Here is a 19,703-nt window from a genome sequence, read left to right on the forward strand (position 1 = left end):
GATAAAGTGGAGTATGGTGACCATACAGCAGGTTACTGGTCACTGGAGAGAAGCCTGGTAGCATGGGACAAAGAAAGGCACCTCAGTATGGCTCTGGATGCATTTGGTGACCTGAGAAGTTTCCTGAAACCTGTAACTATAGGTTTCAAGCACAGAGCAGCCCGTAGGCTTGCTAACCTCCCAGTACTGCAGAAATAACCAGCCCCACCCAGGACTTGTCTGCTGCAGTGGGTGATCAGTTGTCCACAGTCTCCCCTTCCCTGGGGACTTCACTCCAGGTGACCACAGGTAATGCTGCAAGTCCCTGTTTTGCCACTGCATGCCATGGATTTACAGGATGCCATTTCAAATGGCACCTGGACCCCACTGCCTCTGACCCTTCCAGGTGAGGCCAGCCCAGCCCAGAATCTCATCCTGGAGGGTTTACTACCTACAGCCAAATTTTGCACCAAATAATATACCTGCCACCCTCCAGTTGCAAATCTCAGAAACACTTGAGCTCTTTTAAATGGAAAGGAATTTACCTGCCTCTTCATATCACAACACCCTCCCCATACTGATTCCCATGAGAAGATGTTGTAGACTTCTCCAGAAAATCCCGATGACTGTAGACCGTGCTTACCAGAGAACAGCAGAATCGGTGAGAAGTCGGGCTCTCCATCCACCACCTTCCAAATCACAGAGGAATGCATCCAACGACATGGCCCCAATCCTATAGAGCCCTCCAGCTGCAAATGAGTCTTGGAAGTGTAGGGTTTTGCTTTCCAGCCTCTGCAGCCCCGTGGAAGGCAGGATGGGCCCTGAATGTCACCTCCCTATTCGAAACCCTCTAGGATTAAATCAGGCCCCGTCTGTAGGCAAGGAAGGGAGAAGGGGTTTTGGGGAGGCAGCTAGTTGGACCTGTCTCATGGTATGTGCTCTGCTCATTCCCGGCTTCCTGCATGTCCTTCAGTAAAGCTTTTCTGTCTTATTCCTGTGGATTCTGTACATTTCTTGAGTGTATCCTTATGCCTTATGTGTTTGGCTGCCATTGTGCCTGAGTGTGTGCACCTGTAAGCTCTTGGCTTCTCCCATCTCTGGATCATGATTCATCTGCAGTTGAAATGCTCCCTTCCTCCTCTCCCAAGTGATCAAACATTAGCAGAGAGAAGGCTCTCCCCTGAAGCTTCTGCTGCTGGTCCAGCACAGCTCACCTTCCTGGAGGCAGGGCACATGGGAACAGCTGGCATTAATAGTCCATGATGATTGGAGCCCTGGCACCAATGCTGGGTCCATCCCAGAAGTGCTTACATGCTGACCGGGCACAAAGGCAGGAGCCCCACAAATGTTGGATTTGGCATTAGGGAATTGGGGATGCAGGGGTGTTTTGCCACTTGTTTGTTTTTGAGCGGAGCCTTCTCCCTGCCCTTTGCAATGTGCTGCACATCCAGCCGCCTTTTCTGCTGAACACAGAACTGCTCTCACATCAGCCAGGTCACCACTGGGCTGTCTCAACCTCCCTTTCCCCAAGCTGAGGTCCTGTGCCCACCAGAGCCAGAGAACCACCGACCTCCTCAGTCACATCCTCCCAGGAAGATAGGTGATGCCCTCCAGTGTCCCTTGCCCATAGACAACGGGCCGAGGCCGAGCTCTGACTCCCCAGCCTGATCTTTCCTGCCTGGGAGCTGCCCAGTGCCCACTCCCTCAGTGCCCAGAAAGCCCTGTGCTCTGCATGTTAGTTGTGGCCTGACTGTGGCCTTCACTAGAGGCTGGCATCCCATCACGTTCCAGTCTCCACGCCAGCCCCTTGCTGCTGTAGGGGCAGTAGGGGGCGTTCAGGACCCAATTCTATGAATTGCCCAGACCTGCCACCAGGGCTGCCTGGCTCAGTGCAGTTGGCCACCCCCCGACGCTGTGAGTGGAGCAGGCTGAGACAGTGGCCCCTGCCTGCGGCCCATTCGCCTTCCTGATCAGCCCCGCATGCTAAGGTCTGATGTCATCAGAAAGGCCAGGGTGGAAATTCAAACCTGGGGGAACAGGAGCAAGTGTTTGCATCATGTGTGTGTGTCTGTGTGCACACATGCAAGTGCACATGTGTGTTTGTGTCTGTGCACGTGTGTACACGTGCCTGTGTGTCTATGCATGCATGGTGTGTGTGCACATGTGTGTGCATACGGGTGTGCACGTGTGTGTGCATGTGTGTGTCTGTGCGCATGCGCGGGAAGGCGTGGAGCAGCTATGTGGCTGGCAGCCTATCTGGGCACCACCAGAGGAGGCACTTGAGGCCATCAGGAGACTGTGCCTGGGTCAGGGGAAAGGAAAGGCAGCTTCTCCTGCTTCCCGGTTTTGGGGCCCCTAACCCGCTGGCCTGGGCAGTGCACACACACGGCGGGCATCGTCAGTGTCCTGGGGGGTCGCAGTGCTCTTCCCGGCGGGGCCAGCAGGGGGACCTTTCCCCCCGGGCTTCCAGGCCTCGGGCCGCCGCCTCAACAAGGGGTTAACGCCCCTCCCCTCTCAAACCTCAGGGATTAAAATTCATGCCGTCCCAGGGGATGTGGGGAGGAGGAGGGGATGCGGGGGACACAAAATTAAAAGGGAAAGAGATTATTTTTAATCCTCTTGGTGGGTGCTGAAACAATGCCGGGAGAGCAAAGCCGCCGAGAGTCTGTCCGGTTAGAGCCAGGCATGGAGGACGGACTGTACCACAGGGAGCAGGTAATTACCAACCGCACGTCTTTCTGGTCTCCATAAGAAATTCGCCTTAATCCCATAGCTATTGCTTCCCCGGTCAGAGGCGCTCAGATTTTCATCACGCTCGGCGCCGTGCACGAGTGGAATTCACATTTGATACCCACTTTGCCCCTCGGGGCTTTCACGCGGGACCAGGACGGAGCGAAGCGGTGGACCCTGCTGGTACCGCGGGACTTCCCACGCACGGGGTGGCGGAGCTGGCCCCGCTCTGCGCTGGCCGGAGCGTCCGCCTCTCTGCCATTCCGGGGGGCGCCCTGCACGCGTGGGGACGTGGGTGTGCACGCCTCACTTGGGCGTGGGCTTAAACACGTTCACTTTGCGTGGAGAGCCGTCGGGAATGAGGCACAAGCTCGTTATGTTTCCCCTCCCTCTCTGGCGAACCGGCATGTTCCGAGCCGGAATATCCGAGCAGACTCACTGATGTGCCAAGTGACAGTGTCAGACCCTGAAGGAGAGGTGCCTGGCTCTTTCCTCCCTCCAGCCGTTCCTGTCGGGCGCCGCCGGGGTTCGGAGGGTGAGCAAGGCCGCGCCGTTCGGGAGGCGCTGTTTCTGCGGCTGCCTGTGTGGTGTGAGCCGCACGGAGGTTCTCACTCTAGGGCTTATGCTTGGTTACTCTAACTGCAGCAGAAGATTCTCGAGTGATGGGCAGAGCTTGTATCTGTTAGAAGGACACTGAGTGGGTATCGAATTGGGATTCTTTTGGTTGTAATACCGGTAAAGGAGAAATGAGCACATTTGGTTTTCTGACTGTAGACTCAGACAGGTGGCGTGTGAGGGCATTTTCCTGATTGATGAGACGAACTTTGTCCGTCATGTTCCCCAGGGACTCCCAACACGCATGGCCAGGAGACGGTGAGGCACAAGCGCGTGTGTGTTGCAGACCCAACTCTATGAGTGGGGCAGTTTTTCCATTGTAATAATGTGGGAAGACATTGTAGAGGTATTATGGCATTTTAGAATTCAAGTTCTTTTCAGTTGGATTTGATTGAAAAAAACTTCTCAGCAACATAGTTTCAGAGGAGGTGGTAGGAACCATAAAATACAGCAGTGGGTCATCTGGGGTCCTCCTTGTAAAGAGCTGGAGAATGCTGTCCAAGAACAGTTGAGAAAGGCAGTGACCTACAGAGAGATACAGAGCCTGCAGGGACACACAGAGACACAGCCCCCCTCTGGCAGCAGAACCCACGAAGCTAGCTTTGTCATCCATCAGCTATAAAACCAATCACGCTGAATTTTCAGAACCAATTTTTCCTCTCTAAATTTTAGTATCATTTTAATTTATGAAGTATCCTCCTAGACATTGATCTCTGCAAAATCTTATGTATCAGTTTGAGCAGATGTTGACGCATATCCTCTTTATTTGCTCAAGCTGTCAGTGTGGAATCCAGGTGGGTCTCGTTTTCACACTTTAACCCAATCCATGTAGGGAGAGTGACAGTGCGCACAGCAAGGGCCACTCATCTTGCTCAAGGCTTCTTGCTGTTGCTTTCGGGCTGACAGTGGCCAGAGGCCCAGGGCTTAGGTGGTTCTAGGGAACTGGTGAATCAAAACAAGCCATCTCCCCACTTCTGAGGCACCACCCCGGAGCTCTGTCCAGGCTCTCTCTTAGGCCGGCACCCACTGGGCCTGACATTCTTGCTGGGATTCCCTGTTTGCTGTCTGCCTGGTGTGACTGTGTGAAGCTGAATGCAGAGAAAGCTCCCAGAGGGTCAACGGGGGGGTCTTAGGAAACAGAAGTACAAATAAGGAATTATCCCCTCTCTGAATGCTGGCTGTGTCACCGTGGGCACAGCCCCATTTGACAGGGAAGTGCCGATATCCTAAGCTGCGGAGAGAGGAAGAGAAGGACACGCTTTGAGCAGACTATAAATCAGGGCCGGCTGGTTGAAGGCTTGGTGGTGTCCAACACCAAAACTTCTAAGCTGGTTATTGAAGCCTCTCGAACTTCAATGTCAGAGCTAGCCTAATTATCTACAGGTTATTTAGATTCCATTTCTTGAATTTCTGTTTCTAAAAACATCAACATTTAGCACAGAAGGCGATTATTTGCCAAGAATTTTGGCATAGTATGAGCCCACATTTTCCTTTTAAAAAAGGCTTTCTGGAATGAGAAGCCTGTTAACACCTAGAAGAAAGGGTGAACGGTCACGCAGTTTGCAGCATCGGATCTCAGTCGAGGCCTGAGGACGCAGGGCACGCGTGCCTGTGGGAACTAGGCGGGTTGTGTCTGGGGACAGTCAGATTGGTTCTGGGCTCAGTTTATAGCCAAGGATATCAAGTCAAACTGCACAAAGGGTTCCACCTGAACAAAACTATGTGGAAGGCCAAGACAGGGAGACCATCAGACTGGAGAGCAGAGAGCCTTTATCTCAGCAGAATGACTGAGCCCAAGTTTCTACTTTTGGAGCTGGGTTCTATGCCAGTGGTTCTCAACTGGGGATGGTTTTGTTCCCCAAGGGACATTTGGCAGTGACTGGAGACATTCCTGGTTTTCACAACTGGAGGGGAGGAGAGGCTCCTGGTATGCAGCGAGTGGGGGCAGGGATGCCGCTCAGCACCATAGTGCACAGGGCGGCCCCACAACACAGCATCACTGGGTCCCCCACGACAGTAGTGCTGAGGGTGGAGAAACCCTGTTCTATAAAAGTCCGGAATTTTCTTCACTCAAATCCAGCTGCCAATGTTTAAAGAAAGTTGTGGGGTTGTAACCATATAAAGAATGATCTAAGGCTGCCTGGCCTTAGGCAGTGGTTCACACCTATAATCCCTGCACTTTGGGAGGCTAAGGTGGGAGGATCGCCTGAGGCCAGGAGTTCAAGACCCCTGGGCAACATAGCAAGACCCCAGTTGTAAAAAACTTTCTTAAAAAAATATAGCTGGGTATGGTGGTACACATCTGTAGTCCTAGCTACTTGGGCAGGTGCAGGGGTTGTGGAGGGGAGAGGCGCTGAGGGAGGAAGATTGCTTGGGCCCAGGAGTTTAAGGCTATAGTAAGCTATAATTGCACCACTGTACTCCAGCCTGGGTAACAAAGTGAGACTCTGTCTCCAAAAAAAAAAACCACCAAAACCAAACCAAACCAAAACAAACCCTGCTGGTGATGTGTGTTTATTTCCATTTAAAAACCTTCGCTACCAGTTGTGGACCTCTGACTATAGTTAGGGCCAGTGTGGAGAGAGAGACACATCAGCAGGACAGGAAGAGGCTAAGGTGGTTGTGGAACTATGCCCTAAATCCAGTGAAGCAGTGCACTGGATTGAACAGTGCCCCCCAAATTTGCATCCACTCAGAAACTTGAAGTGTGGGCCGGGCACAGTGGGTCACGCCTGTAATACCAGCATTTTGGGAGGCTGAGGCGGGTGGATCACTTGAGGTTGGGAGTTCGAGACCAGCCTGGCCAACATGGTAAAACCCGTTTCTACTAAAAATACAATAAATTAGCTGGGCGTGGTGGCGGGCGCCCATAATCCCAGCTACTCCGGAGGCTGAGGCATGAGAATCGCTTGAGCCAGGGAGGCAGAGGTTGCAGTGAGCCGAGATTGTACCACTGCACTCCAGCTTGTGCGACAGAATGAGACTCTGTCTCAAAAAATAAAAAAAATAAAAAAACAAGAAAAGAAACTTGAAGGGTGACCTTATTTGGAAATAGAACCTTTGTAGATGTTGTCAGTTAAGATGAGGTCATACTGGAGCAGGGTAGGGTGGGGCAGGGCCTAATCCAGTGACCAGCATCCTCATAAGAAGATAAGATGGAGACACAAAGACACACACCGGGGAGAATGCCAAGGGCCCTGGGAGGCAGAGGTGCAGTGATGCGTCCACAAACCAAGGAATGTCAAGGGTTGCCAGCAGCCACCGGAACTATGAAGAGTGAAGGAAGGACCCTTCCCTGAGCCTGCAGGGAGGTCACGGCCCTGCTGGTGCCTCAGTCTTGGCTGCCTGGCCTCCAGAGCTGTGAGAGAGTGAATTTTTGTTGTTTCAAGGCCCTAGCTTGGGACACTTTGTTACAGCAGGTTAGGAAACAAACACAGGCCAGAGGTGTCTGAAGCTGTGATGGGTGAGGGTGATGGCGGAAGGACCCAGCCACATGGAAGGTTGGAGGCTCAGGGCCTCCAATGTGGATCAAGATTTCGTGTAGAACGTCAGACTTCTGGTGTCTCATGAAAGACTGGGAAACAGCCACTCCCAGCCTCTGGCTACTCACCAGGAGCCGACGGTGCAGTTCCCCTCCTGGGGTCTTCAACACCTCCAGGTTCTGAAGCCCAGAATACTCATGGCTGGGACAAAGTTGTTTTTTCTTAGGTGGAGAAGCCTTGTCTATGACTAGGTCTCTAACAGAACAGGGAAGTGCAGGAAGGCCAAGATGGCCGTGCTTCAAAGAAGATGGGAATCTCTGATGCTTTGTAGCAGTGGAGACAGTGTCCTGTGCTTCAGCTGGCCCTGGAGAGCCACAACCTTGCTGTCCTGCCTGTGCAGGGCCAGGGGTCCGGCTGACGTTTCTGAGTGCCACCGTCTACCCACCCACCCTCTGCTGGACTTGAACTTCCCTTCTCTCCAGTTGGAATGAAGAAGTGATCCCAGCTTGACCTCCACGTTGGCAGCAGCTGATCCCCCCACGACATAGCTTAACCTGGGCCAGAGAAGGGAGAGTGACAATGACCGAGAGCCAGCGTTGTCAGAGCGCTGTGAACACACTTGCCCGGGAATGGGCGAGTCTGGGCTCCTGGGCCCGCCCACCACAGTCCTACACGGCCAAGAAAACCAATTTAAAGCAATGAGAGAGAGAGCTGGCGAGGATAGGGCTCCGGTGGAGAGATTTTAATTTTATATTAAAAGGGGTCTTATTCTCCTGCCCATTGTTGAAGTCAAGTCAAAGTTAATTAGGCTCTTTGGGTCCTTCTCATGTCCTTTTTCCTGAACTTTCTGAACACATCAGAGGAAAGGAGCCCTCTCCAGCCACATGGAGGCTGGGGGTGCGTGTTCGGGAGAGCTCCTGCTGTCCCTTCTCGATGAAAATGCAGGATTAATGCTCGTTTCTAATATTTGAGGGGGTTCCTGAGGTCCACTAATAAGCTCATCTATTTAGCAAAGGAGCTCTCAAGCTGCCTGAAGCTTTGGGGAAGGAGCCTGAACTCCTTCGGGGCCACCAGGGCACGCCTCAGGAGAGGCTCCTGGAGATCTCTGCACTGGCCCAGCAGTGGCCAGGACCCCTGTGTGTGGCTTTCCAGGCCTTGTGCAAATCAGGTAGGCCAAATACTCACCTGTCTCATGACTCTATGCGGGTTTTCAAATATTCGTTTGTTAAAAATGTTAAGGGCAGCTGCCGTGGCTCACCCCTCCCTATAATCCTAGCACTTTGGGAGGCCAAGGTGGGAGGATAGCTTGAACTCAGGATTTTGAGACCAGCCTGGGCAACACAGGGAGATCCTGTCTCTACAAAAATAAAAAAAATAAAAAATACAAATAAAAAAAATTAGCAGGGTGTGGCGGCGTGTACTTGTGGTCTCAGTTACTCAGGAGGCTGAGGAGGGAGGATCACCTAAGCCCAAGAGGGCGAGGCTGCAATGAGCTGTGTGATTGCACCACTGCACTCTAGCCTGGGTGACAGTAAGACCTTGCCTCAAAAAAAAAAAAAAAAAAAAAAAAAAAAATTAATTATCAAAATAACACAAGATGATTTTAGCAAGAGATAAGGGAAAAGACGCATATCTGCCTCCCAACCCTGCTCCATTCCCATTGAAGTCAAGAGCCTTGCCCTTGCCAACACTGCACTCGCTCAGACACCAGGCAGCAGCTATGCAGGTTTTTGGCTTCAATGTTTTAAAATAATAGTGAAATCATGCTACGTATATTCTACTGAAGAATGTGGAAATGTTAAATAAGTTTAAATGTTTTCTGCACACAATGGCCTGGCGGTGCCCCCCAAAGTCATGATAAAGCCCTGCCTTCCCTGTGACTGTACAGGATGGAGACAGGGCCTTTATGGAGGTGATTAAGGTCCCCTGAGATCCTGAGGCTGCAGCCCGGATCCAGTGGGACTGATGTTCTTACAAGACAGGAGGAGACGCCAGGGCACGCCCTGCCTCTGTGGATGCTTCCCCGGGAGGCCACTGTGAGCTGAGAAGACAGCCCTCGCCAGCAACAGAATCGTCCAGCACCTTGATCTTAGACTTCCAGCCTCCAGAACTGTGAGAAAATACATATCTGTTTTATAAGAAAAAAGTGTTGGGGCCAGGCATGGTGGCTCACGCCTGTAATCTCAGCACTTTGGGAGGCCAAGGTGGGTGGATTCCTTGAGCTCAGGAGTTCAAGACCAGCCTGGGCAACATGGCAAAACCCCATCTCTACATAAAGTACAAAAATTAGCCAGGCATGGTGACTCGTGCCGCCTATAGTCCCAGCCACTCAGGAGGCTGAGGTAGGATCGCATGAACCCGGGAGGTGGAGGTTGCAGTGAGCCAGGATTGCACCATTGTACTCCAACCTGGGCGACAGAGTGAGATCCTGTCTGTATTTTTTTCTTTCTTTTTTTGAGATGGGGCTGGCTCTGTTGCCCATGTTGGAGGGCAGTGGTGCTATCATAGCTCACTGTAACCTTCAACTCCTGTGCTCAAGCAAGCCTCCCGCCTCAGCCTCCCAAAGCACTGGGACTACAGGCATGAGCCATCAAGTCCAGCCAAGTTTCTGCTGTTTAAGGCACCTAGTCGATGGTATTTTGTGATGGCAGTCTTAACAGACTGAGGCACTTGGTGTCCCACACACTGTCCAGGTCAACAGACAGAGATCTAACTTCTTTAAAAGCATAGCTGTGGCCGGGAGCAGTGACTCATGCCTGTAATCCCAACACTTTGGGAGGCAGAGGTGGGTGGATCACCTGAGGTCAGGAGTTCAAGACCAGCCTGGCCAATATGGAGAAACCCCATTCCCACTAAAAATACAAAAATTAGCTGGGCGTGGTGACAGGCGCCTGTAGTCCCAGCTACTCAGGAGGCTGAGGCAGAAGCATCACTTGAACCTGTGAGGTGGAGGTTGCAGTGAGCTGAGATCATGCCAATGCACTCCAGCCTGGGTGACAGAGCCAGACTCCCCCTCAAACAAACAAACAAACAAAAATGTAGCTGCCTAGGATATGGACGTTTTCCAGTTAAGAATACCATTCTACAGATGGACACACGTTGTTTCTGGTGTTTTGCCACCACACAGCGACGTTGCAGCAAGCCCCCATGGTGATGCTTCCTTCAGTATTGTTGATTGGATTTCTCCAGGACAGATTCCTAAAAGGCAGGGGTCAAAAGGTAGGAAGATTTTAACCCGAACCTGTGTTGCTGGACTGCTTCTCCGAAGGCTGCAGCGTGGACATTCCTGCCAGCAGTGGATGACAGAGGCTGCTTTCTTGCCTTTTGCCAGCACTGGATAATAGCATTTTTAAAATTTGGGTAATCTGACCAGTGAAAGATGGTATTTCGCTATTGCCTTCATTCCCCTTTCATTGACTGTAGTTACGCATCTTTCCACCAGTGTGCTATTTGGATTTCTTATTTCCAGGTATGCATTTGTAGCCTTTGTCCAGTATTCTGCTGGGTGGTTGTCTTTTACACCATTGTGAATATGGGGATAGTAACTCTCCCTGGCCTGCCTGATGCGTGTCTCCTCCTGACTGTGATCCGTGTGTGGTGGCTCCTCTCCCGCATGGACACCTCCCTGTCCACGAAGGCACTGGGCACCCCGTCTCGTTTGAGAATGTCCCCTGCCAGCCTTTTGTTATACAAATCGCTTTCTGAATTTTCTCCCATTAGTGCATGCTTTATCTTTTCCATCTACATGTGGAGTTGATATGGAGGGTGTTTTCTGGATGAACATCACGGCATGTACCAGTGCTGTTTATGAAATAAGTCTTGCTTCCCCCGCACTGAGTTGGAATGATACTTTCTCACTTTTTCACAAAGATGAATTTGTGGAAAATTAAGATATCAGATATCCTCTCACAACTTCGGGACATCAAAAGTATTTTATAGCATTTTAGGATATTTGTTAAATTCTGCATTTTATTCTTGCTATGTATGTACTGTAACACATTTCTGTCCTTAATTAGGTTTTAATCTCGTACCCCATTCCCTAGCACAATATTTTGCTCATAATAGGTTCTCGACGTCTGGAAAATGAAAGAATAAGTAGTTGATTATAGCTATGTCATGTTAATTCTATGAGGAGTTGGGGACAATTTCTGATATTTTGTGAAGACTCTAGGAGAGTGATACAATGTTGAGAAAAACAGAGGAGTTAGGCACCTGTTCACCTACTGGGTATTGAATTTGATGTTAGGCACCTGTTCACCTACTGGGTATTGAATTTGATGACGTTGTGTCTGGGGTGTCAGGTTTTAGCTGATCAAGACTAGCATGATATAAAAAGAGTCCACAAGACCAGAATTGGGGTTTCATAGAAAAGACACAAATAGTGCGGCTTTGGGGTCTAGGAAGCCCTGTTTATCCAGACAGTAGCTTTACAGTACAGTAAGACCTGTTGGGTGTGGGACTGAGATGGAGTCTGTGGTCTTACCAGTACTGGCTGGGGCAAATTTGAAAATCTGTAGGAGAATACCAAATACTCTGTTTAAGAGGGGGAAACATTGCATTTAGAATTTGGGAATAAAGAAAGATGAGCTGGGTGTAGTGGCTCACACCTGTAATCCCAGCACTTTAGGAGGCTGAGGCGGGTGGATCACCTGAGGTCGGGAGTTTGAGACCAGCATAACCAACATGGAGAAACTAAAAATACAAAAATTAGCCAGGCGTGGTGGTGCATGCCTGGAATCCCAGCTACTCGGGAGGCTGAGGCAGGAGAGTCACTTGAACCCAGGAGGTGGAGATTTTGGTGAGCCGAGATTGCACCATTGCACTCCAGTCTGGGCAACAAAGAGTGAAACTATGTTTCAAAAAATAAAAAAAGAAAGAAAGAAAGAAAGAAAGAAAGATGAAATGCTATACTATCCTCAGGGGGAAGAAATAAACAGCTGATTCAGTACTCCTGAACAGACCAAAAAAAACCATCATCTGAGGGTATGAAGTGCTGAGAGAGAGAGAAAGATGATAGTAGCATAGCACAGAGTTAGAGGTAATTCACCAGGTGCTGATGGCACGTGTGTTCCATTTCATAAATACAAACAACAGGTGCAGCTGTGCCGCCAGGTGCTGAGGGTTGTGCTAGCCACCACCTAACAGACCTGAATCTTCCCTTGGGCCCCTTAGAACAGCGGTCCCCAACCTTTATGACACCAGGGATAGGTTTCGTGGATGACAATTTTTCCAATGTTAAAGGTAGGGGGACGGTTTGGGGATGATTCAAGTGCTTTATATTTATTGTGCATTTTATTTATATTATGACATTGTAATATATAAATAAATAATTATACAACTCACCATCATGTAGAATCAGTGGGAGCCCTGAGCTTGTTTTCCTGCAACTAGATGGTCCCATCTGGGGGGTGATGCGAGACAGTGACAGATCATCTGGCATTAGATTCTCATGGGGAGCGTCAACCTAGGTCCCTTGCATATGCCATTCACAATAGGGTTCATGCTCCTGTGAGAATCTAACGCCGCTGCTGATCTGACAGCAGGTGGCGCTCAGGCGGTAATGTGAACGTTGGGGAGCGGCCGTAAATACAGCTGAAGCTTCTCTCGCTGGCCTGCAGTTCACCCCCTGCCGTGTGGTCTGACTCCTAACAGCCCATGGACTGGTACTGGTCCAAGGCCTAGGGGTTGGGGACCCCTGCCTTAGAGAAAAGTTCTTCTTTTGTCGTGTGTATCTTGGAGGGAAAATGAATCTACCCCTTGGCAGGTGTGGCTTGTGCGGTGCCTCAGTTTACCACCCCACCTCTAGCCTTGAGACAGAAGTGGGGACCATTGGACTCCATTATTGATTCTTCACTTCTGAAATCAGACTTCCATTAGTGACCTCAGGCTTCCGTAATTAAGCACTACAATCCAGATGTCTCAAGCAGAAGCGATTCCCTCACAGGTCAAAGGCCAGAAGCGATTCCCTCACAGCTCAAAGGCCAGAAGTCCAAGACCGTGGTGTTGGCAGGCTCATATTTTTCTTGGGGGCTCAGAGGGAAAATCTAGTCCGTGACTCTTTCTAGTTTCTGGTGGTGGTGGCAACCCTTGGTGTTCCTGGGACTGGAGACCTATCACTCCAGCCGCTGCCTCTGTGGTCCCACGGCCTTCCTCCCCTGTGTGGTCTGGGTCTCTTCTTGTAAGGAACCAGTCATATGCGATTAGAACCCATCCTATCTTAATATGACCTCAACCTAACTGAGTATATCTGCAGAGACCCTTTTTCTGAATAAGGTCACATTCACAGGTACTGGGGTTAGGACTTGAGCGTTTCTCTGGGGACACAGTCCAACCCACTGAGGCTTTATGGCTGGGGGACCCCGGGGCCCTCCCCACTCTCCAAGTCCATGAGGCTGATGGGCTTTGTCCCCTCCCGCCTTCCGTGGGTTGTTCTTGGGCAGCAGGGGTGTTGGGGGCACTGGCCCAGTCCCCGTGTTGCTCCGGTCCCTCTGTGGCCTCTTCATGCTCCGTCACTGCTGAGCAGCTGCAGGGTGAGCATCAGCTCTCAGAGGCTGGAGCTTCCCACCCTCCCACACAGTCCTGGTGGCCGGCAGTGTGCCCTTCCCACCAAATAATAATGAAGACGTTGCGGGAAACAAACCCTAACATTGACCTTTGCAGCCCCTCGTGAAGCACCACTCCCTACGCCTGCCACGCCGACCCCCATCTGGGTGCATGGCTGAATGTCATTTATCCTTTGTCTCTGATCTTTGAGTCAGTTTCTGGTACATGAGACTGTTCTCATCCAGGCGGGTTCAGACCATTTGGCAAGAATAATTTCACAAGCCTGGTATTAGATGCTGCACAAAAACCTAAATACATAATGCATCTAGCCTCGGATTTTGTAATTCTGTCACACTCAAAACAAGCTGTCAAAACTGTCTGGCATGACTTATCCTTAATAAATCCCTAGTCCTGTTAATTGCTCCTTATTCCACTGAATAAGAATTGTTTGAATCCACAAATCGGGTAAAGAATGGAGGATAATGGGATGTGTTTAGAGGATTGCGGTGTTTTTCCCCCAGGACAAAAGGAGCCAGAAGACACAGTGGGCACCGTGCGGCTCCCATAGAGGGAGGCTGGATTTAATGTGCTTTGGCTTTGAGTCTGGCTGTTTTCAAATGGTTCTTTCCATAGAATGTTGGGCAGGAAAGTGATGCATTGGTTGTCTTGGAAAAAGAGAGGGGAGGCTGAGTTCCATGACACTGATTGGTCTAGAACCCATTTGGGGGCACCTGCCTGGTGCTCTTTGTGACTGGTGTGCTGTAAGGAGCAACCCAGGGGGGTGTGCATGGTGGTGTAGATAGGTGCAGCATCTCTTATGAGGACTGCGGAGGTATCCCAGCACCTCCATGAAGATGAGGTGCTCACACCCTCTGGCCCTGACACTTGGAGAAAGGCTTTGGCTCCAGATAGACCTGGTTTATCTTCTGGCTTCAGCATCTAACCTGGTTTTGTGACCTTGAGCGAGAGACTCACCCTCTTGAAGGCTGCGTTTCCTCCTCTGTGAAATGGGGTGGGCCGCCAACCTCAGGGTAGGAACTGGAGCAGGGATGGAAGCCCCCAGCAGGGATACCCTAACGTGGCTACCACCCACCCACCTTAGGCCAAGAGGAAACCAGGTCAACAGGCACTTACAGAGTGTGCACCATATGGTGGCATAGGCAGAGACATGGCCTGGTGTGTCAGTCACACCCTCGGCCTCCCCCACTTTGAAGTGTGTCTCAGGGCCTCGGTTTCCTGGCCTACGACATGCGGTAGCGATACCCACCCCGCCAGGCTGTCACAGAGGACTGCACCTCTATCTGAAAAGCCCCGTTCATGGCTCCTGGCCCAGAAGGCATCCTCAGTCAACGCCAACAGGTAGAAGATGCAGCGCCTGGGTGAACGCAGCCTGACTCTCCAGTTGGTGCCGCAGCTGTGTGTGTGGATGCATGTGGGCACATGCGCACGTGCGTGTTCAGCATGTCTAGAGGAACCTCGGTTGTGCCCAGTAGGAGGAAAATGCTGTTGGCCTCCAAAGAAAGGAAGACGATTTGGCAGGGGCATGAGCAGCTGGGAACCTGCCCTTGCAGAGGTAGGGTGACCTCAGCCGCAGGGCAGGGCGCAGGTTGCAAACTGCAGGTGCAAGGCCCCTGACGTGAGGCTGGCATGCTGGAACCTGGCAAGCATCTTCTGTAAACACAGTCCAGAGCTCAGGGTGTCGAGTGCTGGGCGCCTGCCACCACTCGGCTCAGTTGGGGACAGTATGTAAATGTGGGCGCAGCTGTGTCCCACGAAACTGTATGTATGGACACTGCAATTTGCATTTCATATCATTTTCATGTGTCATTAAATATTATTATTTTGACCTTTTTTCAATCCTTTCTAAATGTAAAAACCAATCTCAGCTCACGGGCTGTACATAAACAAGGCGGCGGCCCAGGGACTCTGTATAAGAGGGAGGCTGCCACCCGGTGATTTCAGGCCCAGACCACAGATGCTGGGAGGACAGGGAGCCCTTCACTTTGTCCACTGCTGTATCTGCATGTCCAGCAAGACCCTGGTGCTCAGGGGCCATGAACAAGCAAGCGGATCTCAGCGTTTGGCTTCATGGCGTGCACTAGACTTTCTACTCCGGGGAGTTCTTTGCCATTCTTGGGTTGCCTGCATGTAAAGAAACCTGGTCCTGCCCATTAGAAACACCACTTGTTTTTGTTCATGTCAGTCCTTCACACAGAGCTCCTGGGTGGAGTTTACGGAATGCATGTGATCTCTGCAATCACAGTCCCATCTGCGACTTTCCTGGAAGGCTTGCTCCACCCTCAGCCAAGGATTCTTGGGCCTGGAAGAATATGGGACTAAGCTTTCTTCTCTTCAGGAGCTTTGGAGGGGGAGCCAGCCAGCCTTTCTTTCTTCCTTCCTTCCTTTTTTTTCTTTATTCTCATGCCTCAGCCTTGCAAGTAGCTGGGATTACAGATGTGTGCCACCACACCCGGCTAATTTTTATATTTTTAGTGGATGTGGGGTTTTGCCATGTTGGCCGGGCTTGTATTGAACTCCTGACCTCAAGTGATCCGCCTGCCTTGGCCTCCCAAAATGCTGGGATTATAGGCGTGAGACCCCTCGCCTGGCCAAAGGGGAATGTTTCATACCCCAAATTTAGAAACATAACCCCCTTTCAAGAGGTGGGTATTAACGAACATAAAGATACCCTTTAGCCAAATGCACACAGTGTCAAGAGGGAAGACATTTAATGTAATCTCGAGATTATTAATTTTAAGTAGTGAAAAGCTTTGTTCAAATGGAACAAAATTATCTCACATCTATCTACTTTTTAAAAAATCAGCAGGGGCCAAAATGGAAACAAATGACATGAAGGACTTAAAAGAGACAACTGCTGTAATCACAGCTACTCGGGAGGCTGAGGCATGAGAATCACTTGAACTAGGGAGGCGGAGGTTGCAGTGAGCCAAGATTGCACCATTACACTCCAACCTGGGTGACAAGAGTGAAACTGTCTCAAAAAAATAAAAATAAAATAAAGAGAAAAAAGAAAAAGAGACAACCGTTCATAAACAAGGCGGCGGCCCAGGGACTCTGTATAAGAGGGAAGCTGCCGCCTGGCGATTTCAGACCCAGACCACAGATGCTGGGAGGACAGGGAGCCCTTCACTTTGTCCACAGCTGTATCTTCATGTCCAGCAGGACCCTTGTGCAGAGTGGTCACTCCCAGCAGGCGCTAAGAAATACCCTGGGACCGCATGTGGGTCCTCTCGGCCGGCACAATGAAGCTCACACTATCTGTCCTTCTACCATGGGCTCTCGCCTCCAAGTGGACAGGATAAACGAGAGCCAGAGGTTTCAGAGGAATCCCAAACGATGAGCTGCCTGTTCCTCTTTCGAGAGGGGAGCCCACTACAGAAATTCACAGTGTGATTTGGTTTGCAGCTTATTTTATAGATGTCTCTGTCTTAGCTGAGTGCTCTTCCATTCCTCGACCAGAACTGTGAGCATATGGGAATGTATACCTCCTTCCACCTAGTTACTCCAAATTTAGGAATATGTTCCGCAAAAATAATTCTACAGGAAAAAGGGATACAGAAATCCTCACAGCAGAGTTATTGACCATTTTTAAAATGTTGTCAATACCCCAAATGTCCCAAAGTCAAGAAGCTATGAATTCTTATTGAGCACTCTATTGCCACTAACTATGGATATGGAGGCTGTGTAATACCACGGAAGTGTCTGAATTCAGTGTGAATATGTGGGATGGAGGATAGAGAATGAGAGCTACATGTGGGTGAAGGCTGGAAAGAGACACTTCGATCTGTCAGGATGCTAAGATTGTGAGTTCATTGCTTCCCTTCACGTTTGAATTTCATTACTTGAGTAAATAGGCAAACAAGACAAAAGATTTTATTTAACCAGAACAGTATTAACGTATTAATAGTCTCTTTTTTGCCACTGATAACAGGTCAGGTTTGGATTCAACTTGTTCTTTATACTTTGCACCCATTTTTCTTCTTTCTTTCTTATTTATTTATTTATTTGTTTGTTTGTTTTTGAGACAGGGTCGTGTTTCATCACCAGGTAGGAGTGCCGTGGTGCGATGTCGGTCCACTACAGCCTCGACCTCCTGGGTTCAGGTGATTCTCCCACTTCAGCCTCCCAAGTAGCTGGGACCACAGGTGCTCACCACCATGCCCAGCTAATTTTGTTTGTTTTTTGTAAAGATGAGCTCTCACTATGTTGCTCAGGCTAGTCTCAAACAAGAGGTCAAAGGATCCTCCTGTCTTGGCCTCTCTAGTGTGGGTTTACAGGCACGAGCCACCACACCCAGCCTGCATCCATTCTTTCTAGTCTGGCAAAGATGATATGGACCTGGGATCCAGGAACCACTAGGCAAGCAGAAAGACACAGGTCGCCCCTTCCCCAGCCCCTGGGGTGTTGTGGCCTCTTCACACTCCAGGTGTTCGCTGATGACTTGCCCTGTCTCCACCTGAAGTGATGACATGTCTGGTCACAGCCTATTCAAAACTGGGTATTTCAAAAAAGACAAAAAATTTTGGAGCCAGGAGAAGATTCAGTGTCTGAAATGTTAAGTGTTGAAACCCATTTCTAAACTGAAATTGGATTTCGCTCTAGAATGATCTGAATTTGGTGGATCAGAGAAAACACTACCCCTTTTTCTTCCTGGATGGTCCGGCAGGTATGTGCCTGCAGGGAGGGAGCATTCCACCACACAGGCTGCCTGTTCCTGAGTAGTAGAACCCAGTCCCGCAGGGTGAGACCTTGGACACCACTCACCCACCTGGGGAGTGTGCTGCAGATGACCAGAAATGCAAGAGAAAATAATGACATGAAGGATCTATACAATTTTGAGAACTGTCCAGCCCTATAATATAGTAAAAGATCTTACTCTTAAGACAGGTGCCAGGAGCCACTAAGATGCCATTTATCATCCTTCTCTGCTTCCTTGGTTCTCTTTGAGTGCCAGTGAAAAGTTCATTCTAGAGATCTAATTGCTTTTGAATGCACAATACGGTGTCTTACTAAATTCAGCACTCAAGACACTGGGAGTGCCTGGCTCTCCCAAAGGTGCCGTCTTTGCACCTTTTGGGTCTGAGAATGGAGGCATTTTCTTCAGCTCATCCCAACATTGTGTGGAACAGGACAAGCCTGTGAACCAGGGTTTCTCTGGACCAAATGGCCCTTCCTCCGATCTCTGCTGCATGCTTTCTAGATAAAGCACAAAAGCAGAATATAAAACAATCATCAGGTAGCTACCGTCTTCCTCTTCCTCCTCCTCATCTTTCTAAACCAGCACTGCTCACACTTGGCTGTGCACACAAATCACCTGGGACTCTGCATGACTGATGAGCTCCCACGGGAGCCATGCTGCTGGTCCCTGGACCACACTTTGAGCACTGTGGATCTGGCCACCCCTCCTGGCAGCTCCCAGTTCCTGAGAGGACGGGAGGAGAAGTGTTTCGGCAGAAAGAGCTTCACGGGAAAGCTCTTCAATGCACACTGGCATGAAGGGACCAGTTGACCTTGCTTCTGGGCCATATGCAGGACGGTGTCCCTCCTCCTGCTCCCCACCTGTAGGGAGAGGACAGAAATCACTGTGCTGGTTCAATGCGTGTCATTTTAAAGGTGTTTAAGATCTAAGACGATGATGGCTATCAGAGATAAAGTAATAACACTGCACCTTTCTGTATCCCATCAAATGCTTTGAAGGATTTTCCAACCAATTACTTGATTACGGCAGATATCATTGCCCCGGTTCCACAGATGAGGACACTAGAAGACAAGAAGATGTGTGAATGTCCCCGCTCATGGCCAGTGAATAAAAGTGAAGCCAGGCTAGCATTCAGGTGTTTGGGCGGACACCGAGCCCAGTGCCCCCACTTTGCCGTGTTGCAGGGCAAATTCAGATGACCAACCATTTTTTGCGCATGCAGGTGCAGCCCTGCAGGGACCTTCGTGTTGCTCGGCGTGTGGGGTGGACCTGCTGGCCGCCTCTGCATGGTGTCTGGGCTTCCTGGAGGTGGAGTCATCTGTTCTTGGTGAATGCTCAGATCCATGGGCATGGGCTGCAGCTAGCAGAGTATGAGGCAGGAGGGTGTCACGCTCTGTGACTGTGGATACAGCCGCGGCTGTGTAACAAGTCCCACAGACAGGAGCCACTAACAATGGAAATTCATTCTTGCACGGTTCTGGAGACTGGAAACCTAGGAGGATCAAGGTGTCTCAGGCCTGGTTTCTCCTGAGGCCTCTCCTTGGCTTGTAGATGGCGTCTTCCCTCTGCGTCCTCACATGGCTGTCCGTCTGTGCATGTCGGTTTCCTAATGTCCTCTTCCTACAAGGACACTG

The 19,703-nt window shown here is 50.2% G+C and overlaps 1 protein-coding gene across 6 annotated transcripts in view; it reads left to right on the plus strand.

The window, feature by feature from the left end:
* Nucleotides 1-2,560: 2,560 nt before the first annotated feature.
* The window catches only part of CNPY1 (canopy FGF signaling regulator 1), a 43,608-nt gene continuing 26,465 nt past the window's right edge, over nucleotides 2,561-19,703 (plus strand). For all 6 annotated transcript variants that reach the window (XR_001883092.1, XR_001883091.1, XR_001883093.1 and 3 more), the window contains exon 1: nucleotides 2,561-2,694. Coding sequence is in view for 3 of the 6 variants with exons in the window: in XM_017860566.1 (XP_017716055.1) it covers nucleotides 2,617-2,694 (78 nt within the window). In the remaining 3 variants the exon portion in view is untranslated. The remainder of the gene's footprint in view (nucleotides 2,695-19,703) is intronic.

The sequence above is a fragment of the Rhinopithecus bieti genome, unplaced genomic scaffold, assembly GCF_001698545.2.
Source record: "Rhinopithecus bieti isolate Rb0 unplaced genomic scaffold, ASM169854v2 scaffold_50877, whole genome shotgun sequence".
Lineage (NCBI taxonomy): Eukaryota > Metazoa > Chordata > Mammalia > Primates > Cercopithecidae > Rhinopithecus > Rhinopithecus bieti.